The 25,205-nt window shown below is 48.3% G+C and overlaps 1 protein-coding gene across 1 annotated transcript in view; it reads right to left on the reverse strand.

Moving 5' to 3' along the window:
- Positions 1–25,205, reverse strand: part of IQCA1 (IQ motif containing with AAA domain 1) — a 154,701-nt gene that overhangs the window by 52,120 nt on the left and 77,376 nt on the right. Inside the window, exons 8-12 of the mRNA XM_027046990.2 lie at positions 24,522–24,647; positions 15,076–15,151; positions 8,807–8,913; positions 8,546–8,647; positions 273–331 (exon numbers count right to left, since the gene is read on the reverse strand). Of these exons, the coding sequence (XP_026902791.2) occupies positions 273–331; positions 8,546–8,647; positions 8,807–8,913; positions 15,076–15,151; positions 24,522–24,647 (470 nt within the window). The remainder of the gene's footprint in view (positions 1–272; positions 332–8,545; positions 8,648–8,806; positions 8,914–15,075; positions 15,152–24,521; positions 24,648–25,205) is intronic.

The following is a 25,205-nucleotide window of genomic DNA, read 5'->3' on the forward strand; positions in this document are numbered from 1 at the left end:
CAACCGACTGAGCCACCCAGGTGCCCTAAGAACCCCATGAATCTTAAAAGCTTAAGTCGTATGATCTCAGAAGTGATGGGGCCTGACCTTGGCAGACATCTTTCCAGTGTAGGAGGCCAGAGCGGTCCCAGCGCCTGGAGGATGAAGGAGGTGTGGGGTACAGGGAGGGGTGCCTTTCTGGGACGGGGGTCGCCGACTTCAGCTGAGACCTGCGCGCTGCTCTGGGGGGGCCCCCTAGCCGTGCAGAACAGCAACACTTGTGCACATCTCACCTATCAGCTGTCAGATCTTTATCCTTCTTCCCTTTTTTGCCTTTCTTCCCTTTCTTTTTCTGGAAAAAAAAAAATGAAAAGAGCCAACAATTTAATACAGACAAGCGAGCAAATTATCTCTAGCAGTTAGCAAGGGACGCTGTTTTGGTAGTGGTGGCGGGGAACGGGATGAGAGTGTCGATTGTGGCGTGCCGAGTGTGTGGGTGTAGCATTTTCCTGGACATAGGGTTTGGCCTGGGGACACCCCAGCTTGCTTGTGTGGGCATGTCCCTGGCCGGGCGGACAGTGAGGTCACCACTGTGAAGCTTGCATGGGGCCTGATTCCCAGCAGGCGCCCAACACTCTGGCTCTCATCTACAGAGGAGGAGAGCGCCGCGTGCCCAGGCCATCACGTTGTGCTCGTCCTTAACGCCCGGTGTCGCTCTCTGTTAGCGTCTGGCCCGAGATCTGGTTCCCAGGGCTCTGCGTTCTGATCACTGGGACAGCTGGAGGGAAGGGCTTGGGACGTGATCTTTCAAAACAGCGCCGATCGCTTCACTCCTCTGTCTACAGCATCCATCGGTATCGCCCCATTTGCCCACAGGATGAAGTTCAAGTTCGCCAGCACGGCGGATGACGTTCTCTCAGCCTGGCTCTCTCTTCCTTCCCCGGCTCATCTCAGGCCTCCTCGGGCCCCCCGCACTCCCTGTCATGCAGACTGAACGTCGGGCACTTACTGTCCCAGCATCTCACTCCTCCACGTCCACGTCCTCATTCATTATTCGTTCATTATTAATGAACGTCACTCGTTCATTATTTTTGTCACATATAACTTATGTGCAGTGAAGCATCACCCACATCCAGGCTGACTAACCTTTGCATTTAAAGTTTGCATATAACCATACAAACACTGCCTCGTTCAACATCTAGAACATTTTCTTATCCTTGACCTGTCTCTCAAGCTGCTGTGGGAAGCCGCTCCTCTGACGTCACTGTGGACTCATGTTGCCTATTCCTCTACACGTAATCATACAATATAAACTCTGTATGTCTGGGGGCGCCCGGGTGGCTCAGTCGGTTAAGCGTCCAACTTCGGCTCAGGTCATGATCTCACGGCTCGTGGGTTCGAGCCCCGTATTGGGCTCTGTGCTGACTGCTCGGAGCCTGGAGCCTGCTTTGCATTCTGTGTCTCCCTCTCTCTCTGCCCCTCCCCTGCTCATGTTCTTTTTCTCTCAAAGAGAGAACTGAATTTCATTCAACACTGTGATTGCAAGATTCACTTATGTGGTTGCACTTGATGTTTCTCAGGTTTTTTTAAATTAGAATTTTTATTTTGAGAAAACAGTGGATTCACATGCAGTCATAAGAAATAATACAGAGGTCCTGCGTCCTCTTCACCAGGTTTCTCTCAATGGTAACATCTTATAGAACTATCTTACAAGGTCACAACCAAGACGCTGGTATTGACATTGGAGTCAAGATACAGAACATTTCTGTCTCCACCAGGGTCCTCAGGTGGCCTTTCCCAGACCCACTCACTTTCCTCCCACGAGCACCCCATCCTTAACCCCTAGAAACCACGAGAGTCTCCTCTATTTCTGTAATTTTGTCCTTTTGAGAATGTTGGATCAGCAAAATCACAGACTGGACTTTTTTTTTTTTTTTTGGTATCATTTTGCTTTTCATTCATTATAATTCTCAGGAAATTTGGCCAGGTCATTGTATGTATCGATGATTATTCTTTTTTATTGCTGCTTTCAGTTTTGAGTTATTATGAATCAAGATGCCATAAATGTGTGTGCGTGTGTGTGTGTATGTGTGTGTGTGTCTTTGTTTCTCTGGGATAAATGCCCATGAGTGCAACTGTTCGGTTGTAGAGTAGTCTGATTTGCAAAGAAAGTGCAAACTGCCTTTCAGGGTGCCTATACCATTTCACATTCCCACTAATAATGTATTAGTGATCTAGTTTCTTCCCATTCTTTCCAGCAACTGGTGTTCCCATTATTTTTTATTTGAGCCATCCCAATGGGTGGGTGGTGACCTCTCTTTGTGATTTAAATTTTCATTTCCCTAATGACTCATGGCACCGAATGTCTTTTCCTGTGCTTCTTCCTCCCCATCGGCCAAATGCCTCTCATCTTTGGCCCATTTTTTCTGATTGTTTTTTTTTTTTTTTAATTTTTTAAAAATCTTATTTTCAAGAGAGTGTGAGAGAGAGCGGGAGAGGGGCAGAAGGAGAGAGAGAAAGAATCTTCAGGAGGCTCCACCTTCAGCACGGGACCTGACACGGGCTCAATCCGATGACCTTGGGATCATGACCTGAGCCAAAATCAAGAGTTGGACGCTCCACCAGCTGGGCTACCCAGGTGCCCCTAGGTTGTTTGGTTTTTAACTGTTGAGTTTTAAGAGTTCTCTGTATGCTGTATGCACCAGCTTTTCCTCAGATATGTGGCTTGCAAGTTATTTTCTCCTAGTCTGTACTTTGTCTTCTCACACTGTTAATAGAAATCTTTCACACAGGAAAAGTTCTTCATTTTGACAAAGCCAAAATTTTCCTTTCATGAATTCTGCTTTGGCGTTTATTCTAAGAAGTCTGCCTGGCCTTAGATCCCAAAGATGTTCTCTTTTTTAATAAAAGTTTTACAGTTGTACATTTTCCATTTAAGCCCATGATCTAGTCTGAGTTAATTTTTGTACAATGTGTGAGACCTAGATCCAGGTTCGTTTTTTCTGTCTGTGGACATCTAATGGTTTCAGCACCGCATATTGTAAAAGTTATTATTCCTTGAATTTTTGCACCTTTGTCAAAAATCACTCTGGAGTATTCCTGTGGGCCTATTTTGGGAGTACACATTCTGTTCTGTTGATCTGTGCATCTAACTCTCTACCAGTAATTAAATTTAACTCTATCATCTTTCTATTTGTTTTCTAATTATACAATCTGTTCTTTTTTCCCTTTCCCTTTCCTGTATTCTTTCTAATCAATCATGTATTTTTCATCTTTCCACTTTATTTTCACTATTACTTGTTATACATTTTAATATCAATTAGAGAATTGCAAGATATATTATCAACTTATTACAGTAGACCGGCATTTTACAGTGCCCTGAACAGTGCAATAACCTTACAAGTCTACTTACCCCTGCCCACCTTTTTGGTTGCGGTTGTCATATATTTCATTTCCGTGTGGTATAAACACATATGACTTTGTTATGATTCTTGCCTTCAAAAGCAAATATTCTAAAAGTGGCCTTTTATATTTACCAAAATATTTCCATTTTCAACAGCGGATCTTTTCTTCTTACGTGTCTTTGTTTCTATCTGGGAGTCTTTCCCTGTTGCCTGAGAACTATCCTTTAAAGTATTTCACATTGTGGGTCTGCTGCTGCTAAGATCTCCAAAATTTTGTTTGTCTGGGAACACCTCTATTTCCTTCCACTTTTGAAGGATGTTTTCACTGGGTCTGGAGTTCTAGGTTGGCAGTTAGTTCTTTCGAATCTCTAAAGATGCCATTCATTGCTTTCTGGCTCCATGGTTTCTGTTGGGAAAGTCAGCATCCTTATTTTTGTTTCCATGGAGGAAATATATCTTAAAAAAAAATCCAGTAAGATTTTGCCTTTCACCTTCGACTTTTAGCATTCTGACTCCTATGTGTCGAGATGTAGTTTTCTTTGATTCATCCCAGTCAGACCTCAGTGACGTCGCTGAACTTGTGGCTTCGTGTCTTTCATCTGGTTGGGAAAATTCATGGACAGTATTTTTTCATACATTGCTTTTTTCCCATTCTCCTTCCTTTTTGGGGGATTCCAGTTATACATGTAGTACCACTTTTGACCATGTCTCAAATGTCTCTTATTCTCTGTTCTGTTCTTTACATTCTTGTTCTTTCTGTGCTTCAGTTTAGATTTCCTACTGACCGGTAAAAGCTCAATCTGTCTTCTGCTATGTCCATGCTGTTGTCAGACCAGTTCCAGGAGTTTTTAATCTCCGCTACTGCATTTTTCAGGTGTGGAATGTTCATTTGTTTCTTTTAAAAGTAGGTTCTCAATTTATCTTTGTATATGACATTCCTCCCTCCCCCACTTATATATGCTGGCACTCTGGGAAATGCAAGAGAGTCAACCAAGGATTTTACTGTCAAGGAGTTTCTTAGCTTCTCCAGGAACTCCTATGTCCTTAACATTTCTGTGATTACAACAGGAGAGGAACTCAGGAAAGAAAGGGCCCCTGAGAGGCAGGACCTCACCCAGTGGTGCCATCATGGGGATGACAGGACATCCAGAGAGACCCAGTCCTGCAGACCTAGAAACCTGCTGTTGCCGGCACAGATGCCTTGTGTGTGTTGTTCTCTTCTGTACCCCGAATGCCTTGAAATGTTCCTGGCATACAGTGCTCCGTAAATACTTATTGAATGAAACAGTTAATAAAGACAATCTGTTCCTCAAGCCTAATTTTGGATCTACAAATAACAGGAGAAGGTGGAACAGACTGTAATGTAAGTAGATTGATTTAGAATGACACATACACTTGCCAAGAGAAACAGACCCTGTAGACTTCCAACTTAAGGAAAATCAACATGAAACTATAATAACTCATCAGAAGGTTGCTTGGTGATTATGGCATTACTAAGGGAGGTGGCTGGATGCTGTGAATCGCTCCTGATGCTATCCTGTGACATCCTGAAGCACATATTTAGCTTACAGGGATCAATCTGCATGGGGCCTAGATCTGACAAATTAATTTATTTGATAATATCTGCTGAGGACTTGCTTTCTTCCAGAAAGGGTTACAATGGTGAGCAATCAAAAAAGACAATCACACAGTTTCTGCACTCACAGCTCTTCCGTAGATTCAAAAAGGCAGATACCAACAAAATGATCTCACTAGTAAATATAATATTAAAACTCTGATAGAGTACCAGGAAGATATAGTACACAGTGCTATGTGTATGCAGAGAAAGAAGACTTACTATGGATGACCCAGAAGGCTTCCTTGAGAAAGAAAGGCTTGCACTGAGACCATAAGGATGAGTAGGGTTAACTATGTGAGGAATTAGGGGAAAGGGAGTGAAGATAGTTCTTGAGAGGGAATAGCATGTGCAAAGGCCCTGTGTTGGGAAGGAGCATAGTATGTTTGGGGGACAGAGAGGAAGGTCAGAATGCTGAAGATCATGAAGAGGGCACTGGCCAGGTCAGACATGGCCCTGTAAGCCTGGCTGAAGATCGTCATCTTTATCCTTGGGGGATTAAGATACCATTGAAGGGTTTTAGCATGGAGTGAGAACATCAGATTTGTATTTTGAAAGGACTGTTCAGGCTGCTGTACAATCTCTGATCAAGTCACTTTCTCTGGATGATGATGGATTAATACTGCCCAATTCTATCCCTCTGAGTCCTTTTCCTCCTTCTTTTCTATGGCTGAGGTGGAGTTTTTCCCTTCTGCTAATGGTCTTCTGAAGGATGGGATTTGGTAGAGTTAATTAAGCTTCAGCTTTCAAAATTAAAACCACATTCAATTTAGCCACTCTGATAGGTGTGAGGTGGTATCTTAGTGTGGCTTTGATTTGTATTTCCCTGATGATGAGTGACGTTGAGCATCTTTTCATGTGTCTGTTGGCCATCTGGATGTCTTCTTTGGAGAAATGTCTATTCATGTCTTCTGCCCGTTTCTTCACTGGATTATTTGTTTTTCGGGTGTTGAGTTTGATAAGTTCTTTATAGATTTTTGATACTAACCCTTTTTAAGGAACAAACTAAGGGGCAGATGGTGGGTGGGGGAGGGGGATAGTGGGTGATGGGAAGGGAGGAGGGCACTTGTTGGGATGAGCACTGGGTGTTGTATGGAAATGAATCTGACAATAAATTATATCAAAAAATATGCTCAACAGCATTAGTTATTAGGGAAAAGCAAATTAAAACCACAATGCAATAAGTTTTTTGATGTAATGGGAAAAGAAACACACATTCAATTTATGTCTCCGAGGTTTACGCCTAGGTCATTGAATTGGAGTTTGAGGCACTCAAAACTCGATAGTTACAGATTTACCATCAAGCTATTGGGGTACCCTGAACACAACCCATTTAATTCCAAAAGGGAAATTCGCAGCAGCCCCTCCTTGTGACATACTGTGAGTCATTACATGGACAGGGCAGCCACCAGACTGCAGGCAGTGAGACAGGGCAGTCGTGCAGGAGGGTGAGGAAGCCCATTGGCCTTGGGCTTGGCCAATGGTACTTGTTGGGTAAAACGAGAAAGCCTATTTTCAGCCAGAGGGTGTACAGCTACCTCCTGTCTTCATTTCCCATTTTGTTTGGCTTGAATTCCACGTTCAGTCATTAAAACATCAATTTTTTTCCTTTTTTTTAAACAAAGTTAATTAATTAATTAACTAATTAATTAATTTAGAACCAGCGGGGGAGGGGCAGTGAGAGAGGGGAACAGAGTTGCCAAAGTGGGCTCTGTGTTGACAACAGACAGCCCTGTGTGGGGTTTGAACTCATGAACCATGAGATCATGACCTGAGCCAAAGTTGGAGGCTTAACTGACTGAGCCACCCAGGCACCCCTAAAACATCACTTTTTCATGCAGGTATTCAAGGCATTACTAGAGTCCATGGTCTCCTCACTCAGTGCCCTCACCTACTGATGAGACCAATAGACAGTGACCTCTCCAGCTTCAGGGATGTATCCTCAAAGAGGGCCACGAAGGACATTCAGGCGTTGCACTGAAAAGTCAAGGTTAAACTGTGAAACTGTAAAGTCAACACAAGACGGATCAGGAGAGCGTCATCCTCAAGGGGCTGGAGGAACTAGCCACTCGTGTAGCTGGATGTGTGAAAAGCTCCAGGACAGTTTGTGAATCACAAGAAGGGCCGAGGAGCCGGAGAACCCTGAGAAAGCCATCACGGGGGCAAAGGTTGCCTATGCACCTGCGGACATGGCCAGGGAGGGCAAGTGTGGCCTGCCCCTGGAGGGTTCTGGCCCCGGTGGCAGGGCTGGATCTGGGACGAAAGTCAAAGTAGGGGTCTAGGTGAGGAAAAGGCCAGTTCTTCCCTCCTATGTGTCTCCTTCGTTCTCATGTGACTGCCACATGCACAACACTTCCGACACCAGATGCATGTGTGTGGGGTTCCCCCACCAAGCAACGCCAGCTGGGTGTCCTACAATTTGAGTCAGGTCTGACACTATCTACTTAGAAATGGCTTCGGTTTCACACGACCACTCCCCCAGCCCCGCAGCAGACGCTGGCCTCAAGTCTGGGTTGTCCCCTGTGCTTCCGACCCACTGGTTATAAATCTGAGGTTCCCGTGACCCTTCCTCAAGTTTGATTAATTTATTACAGCGGCTCGAAGCACTGAGGGAAACACTTGACGTCTACCGGCTTATTAAAGGATGTGAGAAAGGGTACAGACCAACAGCCAAATGAAGTGGTACGTAGGGTGAGGTCGGGCAGGGTCCTGAGTGCAGGAGCGAGTCGGGATGCATCAACCCCCTGGTACGGTCCCGTGTTTACCCTCCTGACATTACTGGGATTTCACGGAGCCTTCCTCACCCAGGCATGATTCATTATTAACTCCATTGCCAGCCCTTCTGCCCTCTCTGGAGGCTGGGGGGTTGGGGCTGCAAATTCTAAGCTTCTCATCCTGCCTTGGTCTTCCCGGTGACCAGCCCCCAGAGAGGGGCCACCCAGGAGCTCACCCAGAGTTGTCTCAATAAAACAAAAGATGTTTTAAGTGCTCTCATGACTTCAGAGTTTACAATGGCTTCAGGAGCTCTGTGCCAGGAGCCGGAGGTAGGGACGCATATATATGTTTTCTATGATCTCACAGGGCCCTAGGAAATGAACGTCGAATATGGGGATCTAACTGGCTACTCCAACAAAACGCTGTGAGATGGACTGCTGGCACTTTAACACTGAATTCACCTGATTCCCCTGCTCCCAAAGCGCTTGCTCATTGCCGCTGGTCTCCCCTAGATCTGGGCCCATCGCTGGCTCCCCTGATCGTCCTCGTTATATCTGTGGGGTTTGGGGAACGTGAATCTGCAGCGGGGAGGGGCAGGGTGGGTCACTCTCAGACTGCTGGATTTATCCCATTTAAGAGCCCGTATCCCCGAGGGCCGCGTGGTGGAATGAGGCAAAGCCACCCAAGGAAGGCGTTTCCGTGCACGGCCACCCGGGCCCGGCCGGTGTGCCAGGTGGCACCTGGGACTCAGCACCGGGCGCCTGGACAGCCCTCCTGGGCCTGGTTTGAATCTGTCTGCGCCTTCAGCCCTCCCGTGCTCGCTCCTACTCACCTTTTTGCCTCCTTTCTTCTTCCCTGCTTTGACTGGTTGCTCCTTTTCTCTGTTCACGGCCAGTTTCAAGTTTTTCAGTTCCTGCCTCATCAGCTCGTCCACCTGGGTGAGGACAGAATACGCCACTTTCGAGTGACTGTGTGCCTTGTGTAGTTTAAAAATAGCGTCAAATCTGGGTCGGTCATTGATAGGAAACTGTGAAAAAGCCCTGTGGCTTTTCTTCTGCTGACTTGTCTTCTGGCATCGTAAGTGCCGTGTTACCTGTATTCTGATCTCTGACTCCAGCTCCTTCCGTTTCTCCTGTTTGATCAGTTCCGGGTCATGGTCCTGGGGGAAATTCCACGACTCATCTCTGTTCCTCCACATGTCTGTAATCCAGAAGGATAAAGGAAAAGAAAAGGAATTTGTTTTTTTTCAACATGAGGATGGGTGACAAACGGCTAATGGAATATAAAACACAAGTTTAATTCTCTATCCTCTTGCGTGGAACACAAGTTCGAATAGAAGAATCAAGAGATTATTGATGGGAGAGTGATGTGGCTCCGTGTTCTTTTCTTCCACTTCGCAAATGGGAAAAACGTGCTCGTATGATGCCTAAAAGAGGAAGAAGAAAGCTGCTAATGTGAAAACATAAAAAATAAAAAAGTACGATGCAATGGTATTCTCCTAATGATTATAACCATGTAATAAACAATATATTAGTTGTGGGATTATACAATTATGCAAATGTGGGATGACTGTTTTTGCAGTATGTTTTAGATTACTTTCATTATTCAAACAATTCCCTAAAACACGAAAGATTTTATTGCTAGCTGAACTTGTGAGTGATTTACCCCAGCCCCTTGTTAAAAGACAACACTGAACGTACAAACACCCATGACTGTCCCCTGAAGGGTTATAATTTTGAATTACTTTTTGGATGTGTTGGAAATCCTACGTGTTTTATGTTTCCTTTTTGCCTTGTTCTGAGAGTCAAGAGGATAACTGGAGAAATGTGACCTTAGAGGAAATAAGGATAATTTAGTATCACTGGCATAAGCTGAGCTGAAGCCCACTTCTCAGAGGGGGAGTTCCAGATGTGTGCGGGGGTGTGCAGGTCAGCTGGATCCTGGCACTGGGGCAGTGGGGGGGGCTCCCCCCATGGGAGCTGAGACGGTCAGTCTGGGAAGTGAGGTCTCGTCCCAGGATCTGTGTTCAGCATGTGATGGAAACTTGCCAGAACCTGGCCTGCAAACACCACCCAGCAAGGCCACTTCGCCAGGACCTCTTCCTGAGATGCCCTTCAACTTGGGGAGTCAGCTGAGGGCCCCGGGGGCCAGATGGAGGCTTCCCCACACGGGTCAGGTGATGGCTCCATGTGGGGAGAAAGGCGCCCGCGTGGGCAGGTGAGGGTGTGAATGAATGGGCAGAGGCTGAGAAACCTTCCCAGCCTCCATCTCCCCTATGGGCACAGACTGGGGATCCTGAGCCTGCCTGGGGGGTGTCCCCTTGACGCAGCTGCCTGAGAAGGGAGGGACAGTCACAGTCACAGACAGGAACATATGTCTGGGTGCTGCGGAGACCAAGAGGTGTCAGCCGTGAAGACAGAGGGCAGAGCAGGTGCCTGGAGAGACACCTGGGCAAACCAATGAGAAGGGAGTCAAATGAATCCCAGGGGCCCGAGGTCGGCCAAAGAGGTGAGAGACGAAGGAAGGACACGGGCGGTGGGACCCGGGAAAAGCTGCAGATCCCGAAGAGAAGGACAGCAGGGCCAGAACACATTGGCCCATGACTCAAATCTGGGCAAGGGGCAAAAAAATTGCCCGAGGGCTTTGTCCGTCCCGTGCCTGTCCGGCCCTCGTGGCAGGTCAAGTGGAACCCCCACGTGACCACTCATTGGCTCTTCATCCGCCTTATCGACAAGTCCTACTTCCTGAGGGGAGACGAACCTTGCAGGACAACTGTGCCCAGAGCTAAGCGGGAGCGATGGAGGCCTGAGGGCCAGTGAACGTGTTGGCCCAAAGCGATCAGTCGGGACCCCGCGGACGGGAAAAGTGTACAGGAAGATGGGACAGGGAAACGCAGCTCCAGTTTTCCAAGTGTGTTAGCCCCAGGCTGGAGACCCTGCGATGCTCCCAGAGGTTGGCGTGGACACTTCTGGAGGCAGAAATGGTCACCGCAAGATGTCATGAGCAGGTTGGGCAGGCCCACCACACTCCCTGGCTGTATGGCGGGAGTACAGAGCATGGGCCAGAGCAGAGCCTGTATGGAATCCGGGTCCAGCGAGGGCTCTTAGCCTTCCCAGCCTCCCACCTGGGAATCGAGGGGAGTGCACAGGCACGACTCTGCTGGTCGCTGGCTGGCCAGGGTCTTGCCATGCATTCTGCAAATTTGGGGGGACAGACTTTGGAAAACAAGGGTGACGATAAGACCCCAGTTTCTTCTGGGGTGGCTACTGTTGACGTACAGGAGATAGACAAGAACTAAGTCACACAGATGGAACAGTTTTCACAGAGCTGAGTCACCTCGGTGTCTTTCCCCATCAGGGTGGCCGTGTGACAGGTGGCCCTACTTTTAGAGCAGAGATGATGGCAAGGAATGATGGGTCCGGGATGGGTTTGGCACGTGTCTCCCGGATGCCTGCCCGGCAGAGGGTGACCCCAGAGGTGAGGACATCGTGGGATGTCATCACCCGGGTGGGGCAGGTGACCAGCCTGGAACCGAGTTCACACTCCTTTGAAGACCAAGAGGGAGAAGACCCAAAACAGACTGACGGAGGCCACTTGTGGCAGCAGTGGGCACACAGGAAGTTGCTGGAAAGCTAGGAGCTGAGCTTTTATTGTTCTAAATAATCAATCCTGCAACTGAGTGCCAGCCCAAGAGGCCCATCCTGCATTCTACAGTTAGGGAATGAAAAATATGTATTGCATAAGTGATCTAAATCAGCCCATCGACGTGTTTTGTTGTTTTAAGTCGGTCCTAATTTGGAAGTTTATTCTTAGCCCCCGACCTCCCTACAAGGTGGGTTTTGTGGCTGGCGTGTGTGTGTGTGTGTGTGTGTGTGCCCCCAAGGCACATCTACTTCTTCATCTGAAGGTAACTGTTCCTTCTCGGTGCATTTTCTGAAATGTTCATGAGCTTAAAGCTTCAAAATGTAAGAATATACAATGCTTCTTGTTAAGTGTTTGAAATTGCAAACTTTCCCCTTGAAAGTCCTAGAAGAGGCTTAAATGTGTCAAAACGTGCCAACCACTGATAACTCTTGTCTCACGGGTGTCCCCCTCGCACGATCATTAAATCTCCAACAACAAAACTCACCTGTTTCATTAAGACATTTTAAAGCGAAATAGCTTTGTTATCGCCAGGAAGCTACTGTGCTTTTTTTCACTAGACAGGCTTACTAAACTCTGGGAGCAGCAGCGTTAACTAAAGAAAGAGACACAGAACATTGAACAGAGAGGAACACGAGGTGATTATTTATGAAAAAGCAATGGCACCTCGTAACAAATTCTCATTCTGGGCTTGTAACTGTGGTTCACAAGTAAACGGGCGCTTAGTGCCGAGTTCACCTCCACCGCCATTCGAATGGTCCTGGTTTTGCGCAGAAACTTTGCTTTTCTCATGACACTTTTGCACAGGGCACTCTCAATCCCTTCAAGAATTTCATGGACATTTACAAATGCAGGAAGCTATTCAGGGCCCTCAGAGCACAACAACTGCCCCAAGAGCTTTCATCCTGGGAATGTGAAAAGCAGTCGGGTGCAGTTTCTCACATGGGGGTGGGCAGTGATTAAAATGCTAATGTTTTATTTGAAAAGGAAAACCTTTGATTTTTGAGAAAAGAATTCTAAGATGAAGACATTGAATTTCTTTCAGTTACCAGAGACCTGGCAGATGTCACAGGAAACGCCACAAATCCAGAGAGGAAAATGGGACTTCACGGTTCCTCTCCCAAGTGACCACGGCTTGGGCTTTTTTTTTTTTTTTTTTTCCCAGCCTTAGAGGAAACAGATATTATCCAAACAGCGTAATGGAAACAGATATCACCCAAACGGCGTGGAAAGTCTCAAGAGCTTTCCTGAGTGGGTCGGCAGGTACCAAGACTTGGCTTCCCACGGCAACGTTAGATTTCCCCCATATTAACGTTTGCTTATATCAAAATCATACACCCACATCGTTTTAGACAAAGTCGGAGAAGAGGGAAAGGATTATAAACAAAAAGCTGTCTGACCCTGCCTTCCGGTGATACTGCCCAATGGCATTGATTCCTTCATTTAAAAAATGCGTTGAACAGATTCAGATTTATCCATAAATGTGATTTACTCGTAGGTTATTTAATTCAGAACTTGACTGAGCCTGATTATGGGGCAGGCTCTGCTATGAGACTGGGCAGACGGTGGAAGGCCCTGCCTTCTGGGACCCACGTCCTCCTGTGGGGAGACAAGGAACACCCACATCCACATCAGATGGAGGTAGGGAAAGCAGGTTGGGGACAGGGTGAGGCTGGAGACTGTTACCTGACACGGGGCTCAAGGAAGGCCTGCAGGGACCAGCATTCCAGCCAAGGGGAACCCCCGGCACAAGGTCTCTGGGGAGGGAGGGACTGGCCTGCTGGTGGCAGAGCACAGGGCCCACGAGAGGAGGGTGCGAGGCCATCTAGCTGCTTCTCTGTTGTTCTGTGTCTGTAATGTGCATATACTGCTGTTTTTTGGTTTATTAGTTTCAGACTTGAGCCCCTGACCTCCTGTTATGGCAGATGAGGGGTTGGCTATCTCTCACCTTTCTTTCCTTCCCCTTTATTTTCTCCTGATAGTTAATTTCGGAGGAGAAGGGAACCAGGCCTCCCAAATGCCGAGGGAAATGGTTCCGCTGAGCTTAAGTGTAAGGCCATATTTAGATGTATTGGCCCCTAGAGCCGCCCTGCGGTAGCTGCTTCTCCAGACACCCTGAAGGGCGGGCTCCACCAAAATGAGAGAGTGACAATCTGGAAAGGTGAAGGGAGGCCCAGGGTGACAGGTGACAGGGCTCCAAGAGGGGGGACTTCGGCAGAACACGAGGGGGCAAATTATCTGATGCGTTGGAAGTTGCGAACAATGGTCTCGGAGGCTGGGGATAGACATGCAGAGTAGGACCAGCAGGGGTGGCATAAAGGCCAAAAGAAACGTCCCCCCCAAGTAGCAGCTGTTGTTGCAGACACATCTTGAGTTCTGGTGGCACCCACAGCTGGCCCGTGACCCAGCAGTGTGACGTGTGCGCTTCCTAGGTCCCCAGCGAGGCCTTGGATGCTGCTGCTGCTGGCCTAAGTTGCGGAAGCCGCTAGCTCTAGGCCACTGTCCCCACCCATCCACCTCCACCACGCCCGGTGTTTCTGATGGTGATTGCTCTGCACTGCGGTTTGTAAAGGACTTGATGACTTCTCAAACTGGGGGGGTGGGGGGGGGTGGGCAGAGGCTCCTTCTCACAGGGGGATGGCGTTTTTGCTCCCCCTGGTTGTCGGGAAGAGAAGATGAGAAGGGCACAGAAAACACAAAGCCTCGCGTGTCTTGGGCACCTAATAACATGACGGGGCTACTGCCTTGACCTCCTTCCTCCCCGATTAAAGTGGATGCCAAATCCTGTGATGCCACCTTTCCCCCCAAGCTTCCGCCTTCGTTCAGCATCCCATGCGGCGTGGGACCCTCGCCACTGGTAGTAAGTGAGAGAATTTCGGGTGGCGCATGGACGTTTTTATTTCATGTAACTAGCATCTCCAACCCGAAATGACATTCAGGTTGCTGGCCAGGATGAAGCTCAATTTATTGCAGGGTAAAAACCACAAGTCAATGAAAAAAAGGTGGTAAGTAAATAATAGGACCAGTGCTGTCCAGACAAGACCAGAAGTGGGAAGGAACCACGTGCATGGCCGATGCTCGCAAAAACTCGACTTCACAAGCTTACTGCATTTTTCGGGAATTACCGAAGGGCACCAATGACCGGGGTCATGCTGATGGGTCATTCTGTGTTGGGATTCATTCTGAGGGCGGAGGGGAACCAAAGGAATTGGGTAATTGTTCTTGTAGATTGTACCAGAAATGCTTGAAAGACGAATTCATACAGGTGCAGGTCTAGTCAGATTATCGCTGGGCTAATTAGGCTGAACAGTGGACAGAAGAATTACGTGTGGGTTTCTGGAGCACCTGTCTTGGTCTAACAGGATTAAAACATTTTACTGGACACACGGTATTGATTTTCTTCATTGAAACGGCCCAGGACAAATCCCTTTCATTCCCAGCAAGAGGACGTTCAGCTGAAGTCCCAGGGGTTCAAAACCAGCATGGAGGTTTAGAGATTATGTTCTCGTGGTATTCATATCTGGCTCTTTTACTGATTCGATGCCTTTTAAGCGACTCAAAGGAATTTTGCAGTAGAGACAGACAGAAGATCTGGGCTATGAGCTGCATGTTTTCAGCCTCTCATGACTGAGCACCTCATTCTTCCCCACCCAGGCAGGGTGCTAGGGCTGGGGGTCATGCTGGGTGGACAGGGTGACACGTATATTCTCCCAAACCAACCTTTGTATATGATATTTCCTTCCTCCATCGTAGGAAGAAAGACACTCGGTGACATTTTCCACCCCTCATCTTCTACCTGTTAAAGAAGAATGGTATTTTGGTTAATTACAGCCCCACTTTATCTGTTGAGACTAGAAATACAAGTGCACGCATCCTGGTGACTGGGCTACGATAAGGCACACAGGCTCCTTCCTGGGTTACGAGCAAAGGTCCAGCCCCTTGCCCACCCACCTGGGCAGTGTTCCAGCTGGCCCGTCTGAGCAGGCAGTGCTGTGTCCACGAACTGGGTGTGGATGATTCTAGAAACTGAGCCCTGCCTGCAGGCCTGCTGAAGCTCCCCTGTTTCAGTCACCCCTCCTGGGGCACCCCATGCCGAGCTTGGTCCTGTTGTCTTATGCTCTGGTTCCTTCTTTGCTCTGAGAGCTGATTCCCAGCCTGAGTCCTACCGCGTCCCCTCACGGGCTTGTCGGGACATCTAGCTGCCCGGAATGTGGAGGGGAAGTGCCCATCTTCTTTCCCATCAGAATTCCATTTTCCCATCTTCGTTTGTGGAAAATTCCTCTTAGGTCTGAAGCAAACGTGTCCTCTTCTGTGAAGCTGTGCTGGATTCTTCCAGGTGAAAAAGACTCTCTTCTCACTATGTAGGATTTACTTATACTTCCTGGCACCTGCTTCTCGGCCCCAGCAGACACTGGGAAGAGAGATCGTGGTGTGACATAATGGGGCGGGGGTCCGAAAGCATGCTCAGTGAGCGTCCAAGAATCCCAGCCCAGGAGAACCTGAGACCCTGCACATTAACAGGTATGAGTGGCAGAGTTCAAACAGGGCCACATCTGTTACATTTCTTGAATGGGGGCATGGGGGCACCTGGGTGGCTCAGTCAGTCGAGTGCTCGACTCTTGATTTCGGCTCAGGTCATGATCCCAGGGTCATTGGATGGAGTCTTGTGTTGGGTTCCATGATCCCAGGGTCATTGGATGGAGTCTTGTGTTGGGTTCCATGATCCCAGGGACATTGGATGGAGCCTTGTGTTGGGTTCCACGATCCCAGGGTCATTGGACGGAGCCTTGTGTTGGGCTCCATGCTGAGTGTGGAGCCTGCTTGGGATTCTCTCTCCCTCTCCCTCTGCCCCTCTACCCTGCTCATGCATGCCCTCTCTCCCCCCACCTCTAAAAAAATGGGGTATGCATTCGGCATATACCTCTTAACATATAGGTTCAAATGTCAGATCGGTCACTCAGTGGCTATCAGATAATCTGATTATTTTCTTAGGGTCTGTGTCCTCCGGGTAGGGGTGGGGGTAGGGTTACTGTGATTTGGAAGAGGCTGATTATTTCCCACTCCACGGATTCTAGACCCACAACTGAAAATCAGCCTAGGAGCTCTCATTGCTACTAACCGTGTTTTAAAATAAAAAGGCACCAAAATAATATGAGAGCTCTTTGCAAAAAAGTTAAGCATCTCATAACTATTTTCAAGCTTGAAGGTAATTGAGGATGCCATTTTACTTTTCTTCTCACACTGTTCTCTCAATTCCATGGAGATTCAGAATCAAAATGATTCCTGGCTTTCCGGGCTTCAGACTGCTGTTCCTTCTTACATAGAAGGTATTCAGCCCATCTGAGATAACCCACAATGTGAAGTCAAAAAATGGGTAGCTGTGTTCTAAGTACATCGGTCCTGATTTTCTCTGGTGGCACCTAGGCTTAATTTTTGTCAGAAAAATTGTCCTGGCCATTATGACGGTGGTAAGAAATATGCCACGTTTCTCACAACGGCCCTCCAAACCGCCAGCTGATGTCCTCCTCCGAGGCCCCTGACCACCGTCCGGGCTCCACACCTACAAGCGATGCTTTCCCAGTGGGGGCCTCTTTGCCGGGAAGCCCTTCTTACCTCTGTGCACCCGGCTCAGCTCCTTGCCCTTTAGGAAGACTTAACTCAGGGAAAAGCCCAGCTTTCTCAGCCTCCAGAGGGTTCACTTAAACACTCCTCTTTGTTCCTAACCTTTATCCTGACTTCAGCATCCCATTTCAGGATGCCACAATTAATGGTCACTAGAAACATGCAGCGTAAGGAGCAATTAATATACATCGATGTCTAAAGAAGTGTCTGGAAGGATATACACCACCATGTTAATGATGACGGGTGATGGGTTCCACGCGACCTTTGCTTGTTTTTCTCTCTCTTTTTTTTTTTAAATCAATAACCCGATTTCTCCTCCTCTACCCTGAACTTGTGTTGCTTGAGTGATAATTGTTATATATTGCTTGATGGGGGTAATTAGATGAGCATTCAGGGGGATGGGTCAGGGAAAACCAAGTCCTAGGGCCAGCAAAGGACTATCCAGGGATTCTCCGGTCTTTATTTCTGATGCTGAATGGAAGGAATCTCCGTTATCTTTCTGGAAACTCATATTATGGGAAATCAGGGTCCAGTGAAAACGCTCAACCTGAATTATTCTGGTTGATTCAATCAATCAATCAATCAATCAGTCAATCAAGCATCAGTCTGGTCCCGTCTTCCTGTTCAGAGGGTAGCGGTAACCATCGAACCCTGCACCGGTCCCTGTGTGGCTGTCTGTTCTGCTGGCTGAGCAGAGTTACATGGGTTTTAAGCCTTCTTGATGGAGGCCATTTGGGTGAAATGGTTTTCCTCCCCTTCACACTCTCCTCACCCCTGAAACCCTCTGCTTCTCCTGGCTTCTCCCCCAGCATTCTTTGCTGCAGAGAACCCTGGCCTTACTCTATTGGGCAACATCTCCTCCCTGCCTGCTGCCCCGGGACCTCCCCCAGCCCACACCATGGGTGCATTCCCCCCGTCCCTGAACACTTAGCTCTATCCCTTTGTAAAATCCTTTCTCGACTTTATTGATCATTTGGCAATTTCCTTAAGAAGTATGTATATGAGCTGCCCTCAGGTCTAAGCCCGAGTCCGTCCCTGCTGGTGGTCTGCCTTCTGCACCTGCTGGCCCGCGCTCCTCTGTAGCCGAAGGAGCTCTGCGTCCCAGTGATGTGTCCATCAACGCACCTTTTCCTCAAGCATCCTCCTTGGCTTTTCTGGGACATACCACACAGTGGTTCCCACCCTTCAAAGAACCTCCTGACTTGTCTCCATCATATTATTAGTTCTCGCTTCTCACGGTAGCCAGGCGGAGGGGACAGAAGGAGAACCTTCCTTTCGTCCTTCCAGAAACTCACACAGTTGGAAACTCACTGTCTCCAGGGTGCCGAATGTCTCCCTCCTCCCAGGCTGCTGCCTTCTCTCACTGGTTTCCCCTCTTCCTCCTGCGCTCCTCTGTGGACGCCATCCAGATTCTCCAGCTTAACCCCACACTGGTCTTCCCACAGCCCATCCATTCTCCTGTCCTCGATGGGGGCTTTCTGTGCAGGGGGGCCTCTTGAATCTTGCCAGAGTTTGTCTGGAATTTCCACTAACCATGTGATGCATCCGCGTGGGTGTCCCACCCTCCAATCTGTGTCATTCTGAAGCCAGCTCCTGTCTTTCTGTCCCTCATCCTCTGTGGCATCTCAGTGAAGACACTTGGCGTCCACCTCGACTCCTGACCTCCCTCTCGTCCTCCAACACCCAGCCCAGGCCAGTCACCCTTCTTGATGTCTCTAGCATCTGGTGCATCTTTGTATCCCACTACCTCCTCCCAGCACCTTCAGGTGAACATCCAGCATTCCTTTGGAAAGAACTACCACCCAGCTCTTGAGCCCCAAGCGCTGTTTGGGTGCTGATCAGAGTCCTGGTTTCATCAGGTCGCTGGCTGCTGGGCTGGGTGACAGGTGGCAGAACGGCAGGACGGGAGGAGGCAGTGGCGGCCACGAGGCTGTTGTGGTTCCCCCACCCCAGGGATGGGGAGACCCAGGCAGACCTGGGCTATGAGCGTGAGCTCCTGAAAGGCTGCTGACAGGCCATGTTCTCGGGGAGGCCTCCTCCGTTGTCTCCAGGGCTGGTGGACTCCCGCTCTTTTCTGAACCAGCAGTGCTTTCCTTGGCCCTTCTGCATAACCAACGATGTCCTTTCTGGAAGTGGTGATTTTTGAGCTTTTTAGATAGGAGGAAACATGAAGAAAACACACACCTTCTTCTTAGAGTGATACACTTTCATGTAAAAGTTTATGTACAATTGCAGGGAGTCTATCCTTGGGGTCTCCGTTTCCTGGGTTAGAGCTCCTGTCCCTACAGCTCGAGGCTTCTTATCTTCCTCTCTCGCTGTCCTTCAGTGGACACAGAGGATGCTCAATACGGACATTTCCACGATGACACCTTTATTCCTGATACCAGCCTCTGGAAATTCACTCACTTTTCCATCCTTGTGAAGGAGGACAAGATTTAGTTTGAAATACCCTAACATAATAGAAGAGGGTGGTTGGCTCCATGGTTCACTATGGAGCACCTCCTGGGGCCAAGCGGTTGGACAAGAGGCGCTGTGGTCACGGAAAGGCTGGGTGGCCCTGCAGACAAGCAGAAGCTTCTCAAGCTAATGGTGCTCCATGTGGGTACCAGGCTCTTCCCAGGATTTAGCACGAAGTTACACGAATGCAGAGAGGACTCTTTAGCATCACATGACCGTGTGGTCTGGGCAGGTAAAATCCATTTAAGATAGTTCCAAATGGCTTAACATATGGCTTGAAAGACAACAAAGAGAAAAGGGTTGTAAGGATGGAACGCATGGTGGCCCTTCTCTGGGTTTTTGTTTCTAAAGCCAACGTGAAGTCCACACAGACGACTGTCAAGCAAATGGCGTGATTCTGACGTTGCAAGTACGTTCGCAAAGCTTGCTGTTGGCTTGCAGAGAACGTTCTCCCGACCAGACTAGCATTGTCCTCTATTACATATTCTTAACAGGGGATGTCCTCGTCTGCGATCCTTAACGCCTTTAGAGATGATTTTCAAACCAAAGATAGAAAGGAAGACTAATTTTTTTCTTTACTGTTGACATTTTGAGAATTCTTTACGTATTCTAGATGCTAGTCCTTTGTCAGATCTATAGCCTGCAACCATTTTCTCTTTGTTTCTTCATCCTCTTCCCAGAGCAAAAGTTTTTTTTATTTTTTTATTGCTATTTTTTAAATGTTTGTTTATTTATTTTGAGAGAGAGGGAGCGCAAGTGGGAGAGGGGCAGAGAGAGAAGAGGAGAGAGAACCCCAAGCAGGCTCTGTGCTGTCAGTGCAGAACCTGACGCCATGAACTGGGAGATCAAGACCCGAGCTGAAATCAAGAGTCAGACGCTTAACTGACTCAGCCACCCAGGTGCCCCTATATTTTTTAAAAAAAATTTTATTTTGATAAAGTCCAATTTATCAATCTTTCCCTTTGTGGATATTTTTGGCATCAAATGTAAAAACTGTTTGCCCAGCGCTAGATCCTGAAGATCTGTTTTCCCTCTTTTTACCTAAAGGTTTTAGTTTTACATGTAAATACATGATCCGTGTTGAGTTAATTTTTGTATAAGAAAAGGTACAGGATAGAAGTTCGTTTTCTTCTCTAGGGGATGAAACGACTAATTTTTGGAAGCTCATCTTTGAAGGTGTCTATGGTGCTTTCATGTTTTCCCTTTACTCGCGCTGGTGAAGGTGAACGAGCCATGAATCAATCTCCTTGCTTCTGTGCTTCAGCATCTCAGCAGAGAGGGTCTCCAGACGGATCCAGATAAGAAATGGAAAACTTTCATGCTTTAAGTGTTAACTTGTCTGCGACGTTTCTTGATGAAATGGTCAAGTGAATGTAGGACCACCCGCCACAATTGTTCTAAAATGCTGTGCACGATTTATGGAGGTCCACCCTGACGGCACTCTCTCTTCTCATGCCATCAGCCCTCCAGAAAATTGGAAATCCAAGCAGGGACACCCAAACCCCTTTAAACATCCTTCCGGTCATCTCCAGGTTCAAACATCTCAAGATACCACAGGGACACTCACTAATCCTCAGAGTCCTGAATGACAGAGTGTCTAAGGGGAGCTCTGCCCCACTGCACTAGGGTTGCAGGAGAGGTGTTTTGGGCAGGGCACTCTGAGACACTCTTATGCAGATGGAGGGGACCCCAGGAAGGGGCTGAGGAGGGAGGGGAGGCAGTCATGAAAGGATGACCATGGGTATTTGTGAGCCAGGCCAGGGTGTCACCGTTCTGCTCACTATGAGCCCAGATCTTTGTACCACCAGCTGGATGTGCCTTTCCTTCCTCATCATTTTTGCAAAAAATCAACAAGACAAACAGAACTCACTTCACTCACAGCCTTGTGGATGATGTCTGACTTTAAATGCGTTCTCCAATGGAGATGGACGCAAACTTCAGAGGGGCTCCGGCCCCTGGCCCACACTTGCCTTTGGGTGGAACCTGGGCTTGCACGGACCCTGCTTCCTGTCTCTTGGGACTCCCTGCCTGGACCTAACAGCCTCCCTGCCTCGATCACTTCCCCACCCACAGGCCATCCCAACCACGGTCGTGAACCACAGACCTTAGACCACAGCTTGCACAGCTTAGGTCTGCTCAGGTCACTACCCCAGGGGTGACTCTCATCTTCTCCAGAAGGTCGGCCACGCTCCAGGCTTCCCCAGCCCCACACCCTGCACCCTCCCTGGCCTCTGTCTTCCTTGCTCTGAAGTTGTCCTCTGGTTCCTTGGCTCAGCGATGGCCTGGAATCCTGCCTGGAGCCCCTGACCCTCATGCAGCCTTCTGATTCACTCACCTCCAGACCTTTGTCAACAGCTCCTCTGTGGCCACATATGCTCATTTGTAACCTTTCTATGGACTGACGAAGCTTGTACTTGTGTGATATGTTGACAAGAGTCTATTTTCCATTTGTAGAGGTGAGTGGAAATATTCAGATAATCCTCAGGTTTTTCTTTTTTTAATATGAGGTCTTTCTCAAGTTTTCTGACCATATATATGTATTGGCAATAGAGAAACGACCAGGTTTACAAAAATACCTGAGGGATAATCCCACAGCTGTGCCACCATGAAAGAGTTAGGGGTGAGTCAGCACGAACACAAGCGAAGTCAAACCAGTTTCCCCTCTGCCCTGCCTTACTCTTGGACCAGGATGAATGAGAGATGTCTGTTTCTACAGGTCAACATGCCAGTTCTCACACACAGGAATGCTTTTAGATGCTTTGGGGTTGATTCTAAATTAAGACTCTTAAAAGTCAATACAAAAGGTCACCGGGTAGACCTGTACTTTTCATGAATAGATTCAGTTCTGAGTAGCTCTGAAGGATTTTTCCCTTCATTTCCAGCCACTTCGTAAATGCTGATGGATTCAGAGTTTGCTTCCTGGCCCAAACTGTTCATCATGAAGTGACTCTTTAATTGCCAGTTAATAAAATACCTTCGCTCAACAAAGACCAGATTGTATAGCTGATAATTTCAGATTTTTTTTTTTTTATGGAACACGCTTCATTAACAGTGAATTTTTAATTTGCAAGTGTCAAACTCCCTAATGCATATTTAGAGCAAGAGAATGCTTAGAATAAAATTGAAATCCTTCCAATTGTCCTTATTCTCAGGCACCACTTGAAAAGTATCTTGCAGCGTGTGAGGGGGGGCTTTAAAAATTAACTGTATCAAGTAAGCTCTCTTCTTCTCATTTTATTTATTTTTTTAATTTTTCTTCTGCAACACATTAGAAGCTTTGGGACCCAAGCAGAGGAGTAAGGGACAACAGGTGGCCTCGTGGGTTGGGTTCCCTGGAAACACTCAGATGGAGGCCGAGGGGGTGATCTACTGGGAACACCACCCACCGGGAGGGGAGCAGCCCCGGGAAGAGAACCAGATGTAGCTGAGCTGTGCTACCCCTGGACGTGAGCGGTCAGCTGACCCCACAGGGAGCCTGGGAGCTGGGACAACCCTTCAGAATGGCCCCACGGAGGGGGGTGGGCTGTCCCTGGGTGGTGTGGCCTTGGAGCAGCAATTCCTGGGGCGGAATTAGATGAGGGGTCAGCACAACACACTGGGTGGCTGGGGACTGAGCTGGGGTTGCGGTGGAGCGGGTTGTGCCCAGAGCGAGCTGTAAGAGGTCTCTCTTCTCTTCAAAAGAAGAGCACACAATGCAGCGTGGTGAAGGAGAGGGACAAGGACGGATGGGGGCAGGTTCTGTCAGCCACGGTGCCGGAGAAGTGAGAAGAACCTGGCAGAAGGGGCAATTGTCTCCAGCTGGGTGGCTGCAAGCGTGCAAGGGAGATTTTTTTTTAAAGTTTATTTATTTATTTGAGTGGGGGAGGGGCAGAGAGAAAGGGAGAGGGAATCCCAAGCAGTCTCCGTGCCCTCCGCGCAAAGCCCGACGTGAGGCTCGAACCCACACACCGTAAGATCATGACCTGAGCTGAAATCGAGAGTCAGACGCTTAACCGACTGAGCCACCCAGGCGCCCCGTGCAAGGGATTTTTAACAAGAGATTGGCCTTCATCACCACCACCCAGGACTTGCATTTACGTGGAATCTGGGTATTGTCATTGTACATTCACCAACAGTCTCCTTTCTCCCCTGCTCATCGTTTCTGACTCCTTGGTCCCATCACTTGTCCTGGACTATGCAGCCTGCCCCGTGTCTCTCCTGAATCCACCTTTTGGAACAGGAGGAGTGTGGCTGCTGCTACCTGAGCGACAGCTGGGTCTCTGCCCTTGGACACGGTCACAGACGGACCATCACTCTTAAGGATCCGTTCTCCTGAGTCGACTGAGATCAGGGTTTTGGTCAGCTGTGAAGAAGGAACTGTCTATGCAGAAATGCTTCTTTAAACATAATCACGCTTCAGGATGATGCCAGCTTCCAGCCTGAGCTCCACCCCCCATAGAAGGAGTTTCTGCTGGGAGAACACTGCCCTGGGCGCCCACCTCTCCACGTGCTTGAAGGTGAAGACCCCGCCAGTTACCCCCCCAAGACAGCAGCACCTGGTGAATCCAGCCACGGCCACCACCTTCCCCCTTGCACGAGGGGAGGCCTGGCCCAAAGTGACACTGTTTGAACTCTGATTTCCTTTGGATAGTAAGAAGGAAAAACTCCCACTAAAATGTAGCCACCATGTCAACGTGAAGGGATAAATTTGAACGAACACACTTCGGTTAAAGCAGTTAAGATTATTTTGACTTTGCAGTGGTCATCTGGTTCGCCAGCATTTTTCCTGATGTCTACCTTTGAGGAAAGACCGGAGGGATCACTGATTTTGAGGAATAAAAATTTCAAAGGTATCCCATACATGAATGAACACGTACAGGGTCCGAGTCCCTGAAACCACTCTTTATCCTAATATTTATTTACTACAAGTCACAGAGAGGATGGTGACGGGTGATGGAGCAGCATTAAAAAAACACTGAAAAACAGTTGGTAGGAAAGAACGGTTGCCTAGGAAACGAATGTCTGCCATCTCCGGAGGGGACCAAGCCGCGGATTCAAAGCAAAAAAAGTCACTTAAAAGAAAATGTCTAAAATTCCAAATTCCTCACCTTGCTTTTTTCCCTTGTGCTTTTCTTTTCCTTATCTTCTTTAGGTTTCTTGGGTTTCTTTGCCTTCTTCTTATTCTTTTTGTTTTTCTCCTCCTCTTCTTGGCTTGCAAGAATATCTTCAGTAACCTGGTAAGGAACACAAAATGAGCATCGTGCTTTAATGGAGCCCCATCGGGATGAGGACTGGTTTTCCCGTCTGGAGGAAGTATGTGTGCTGATCAGTGCCCCCTCCCTCCCTGCCTTGCTCTGGGGCCCAAGGCAGACCCTCGTGGGGACATCGCTGGCTGCTGGCTGCCTCTGGCTGGATTTATCGGGCAGCCGTCGGATCTTGGGGGCGGTTGAAAGGGAGGCTGGACATTTCTGAACCCAGTCCCAACGCAGGGGAGCTCACGGCTTCCTAGCACCAGACCTGCTCACACTTTCCCCAGTGGAGCTGAGGCTACCTTGGTTTCCTGCCTGGACTCCGTGGGACAGGCGCCCTTCCAATAACTTTTCTTTTCTTTTTTTTCTTTAATGTTTTATGAAAAATTTTGAAAAAAAATATTTTGAGAGAGAGAGAGAGTGCGCGAGCGCAAGCAGGGGAAGGGCAGAGAGACAGGGAGAGAGAGAATCCCAAGCAGGCTCTACACTATCAGCACAGAGCCCGATGAAGGGCTTGATCCCACGCACCGTGAGACAGGCTCC

The sequence above is a fragment of the Acinonyx jubatus genome, chromosome C1 (assembly GCF_027475565.1).
Source record: "Acinonyx jubatus isolate Ajub_Pintada_27869175 chromosome C1, VMU_Ajub_asm_v1.0, whole genome shotgun sequence".
Lineage (NCBI taxonomy): Eukaryota > Metazoa > Chordata > Mammalia > Carnivora > Felidae > Acinonyx > Acinonyx jubatus.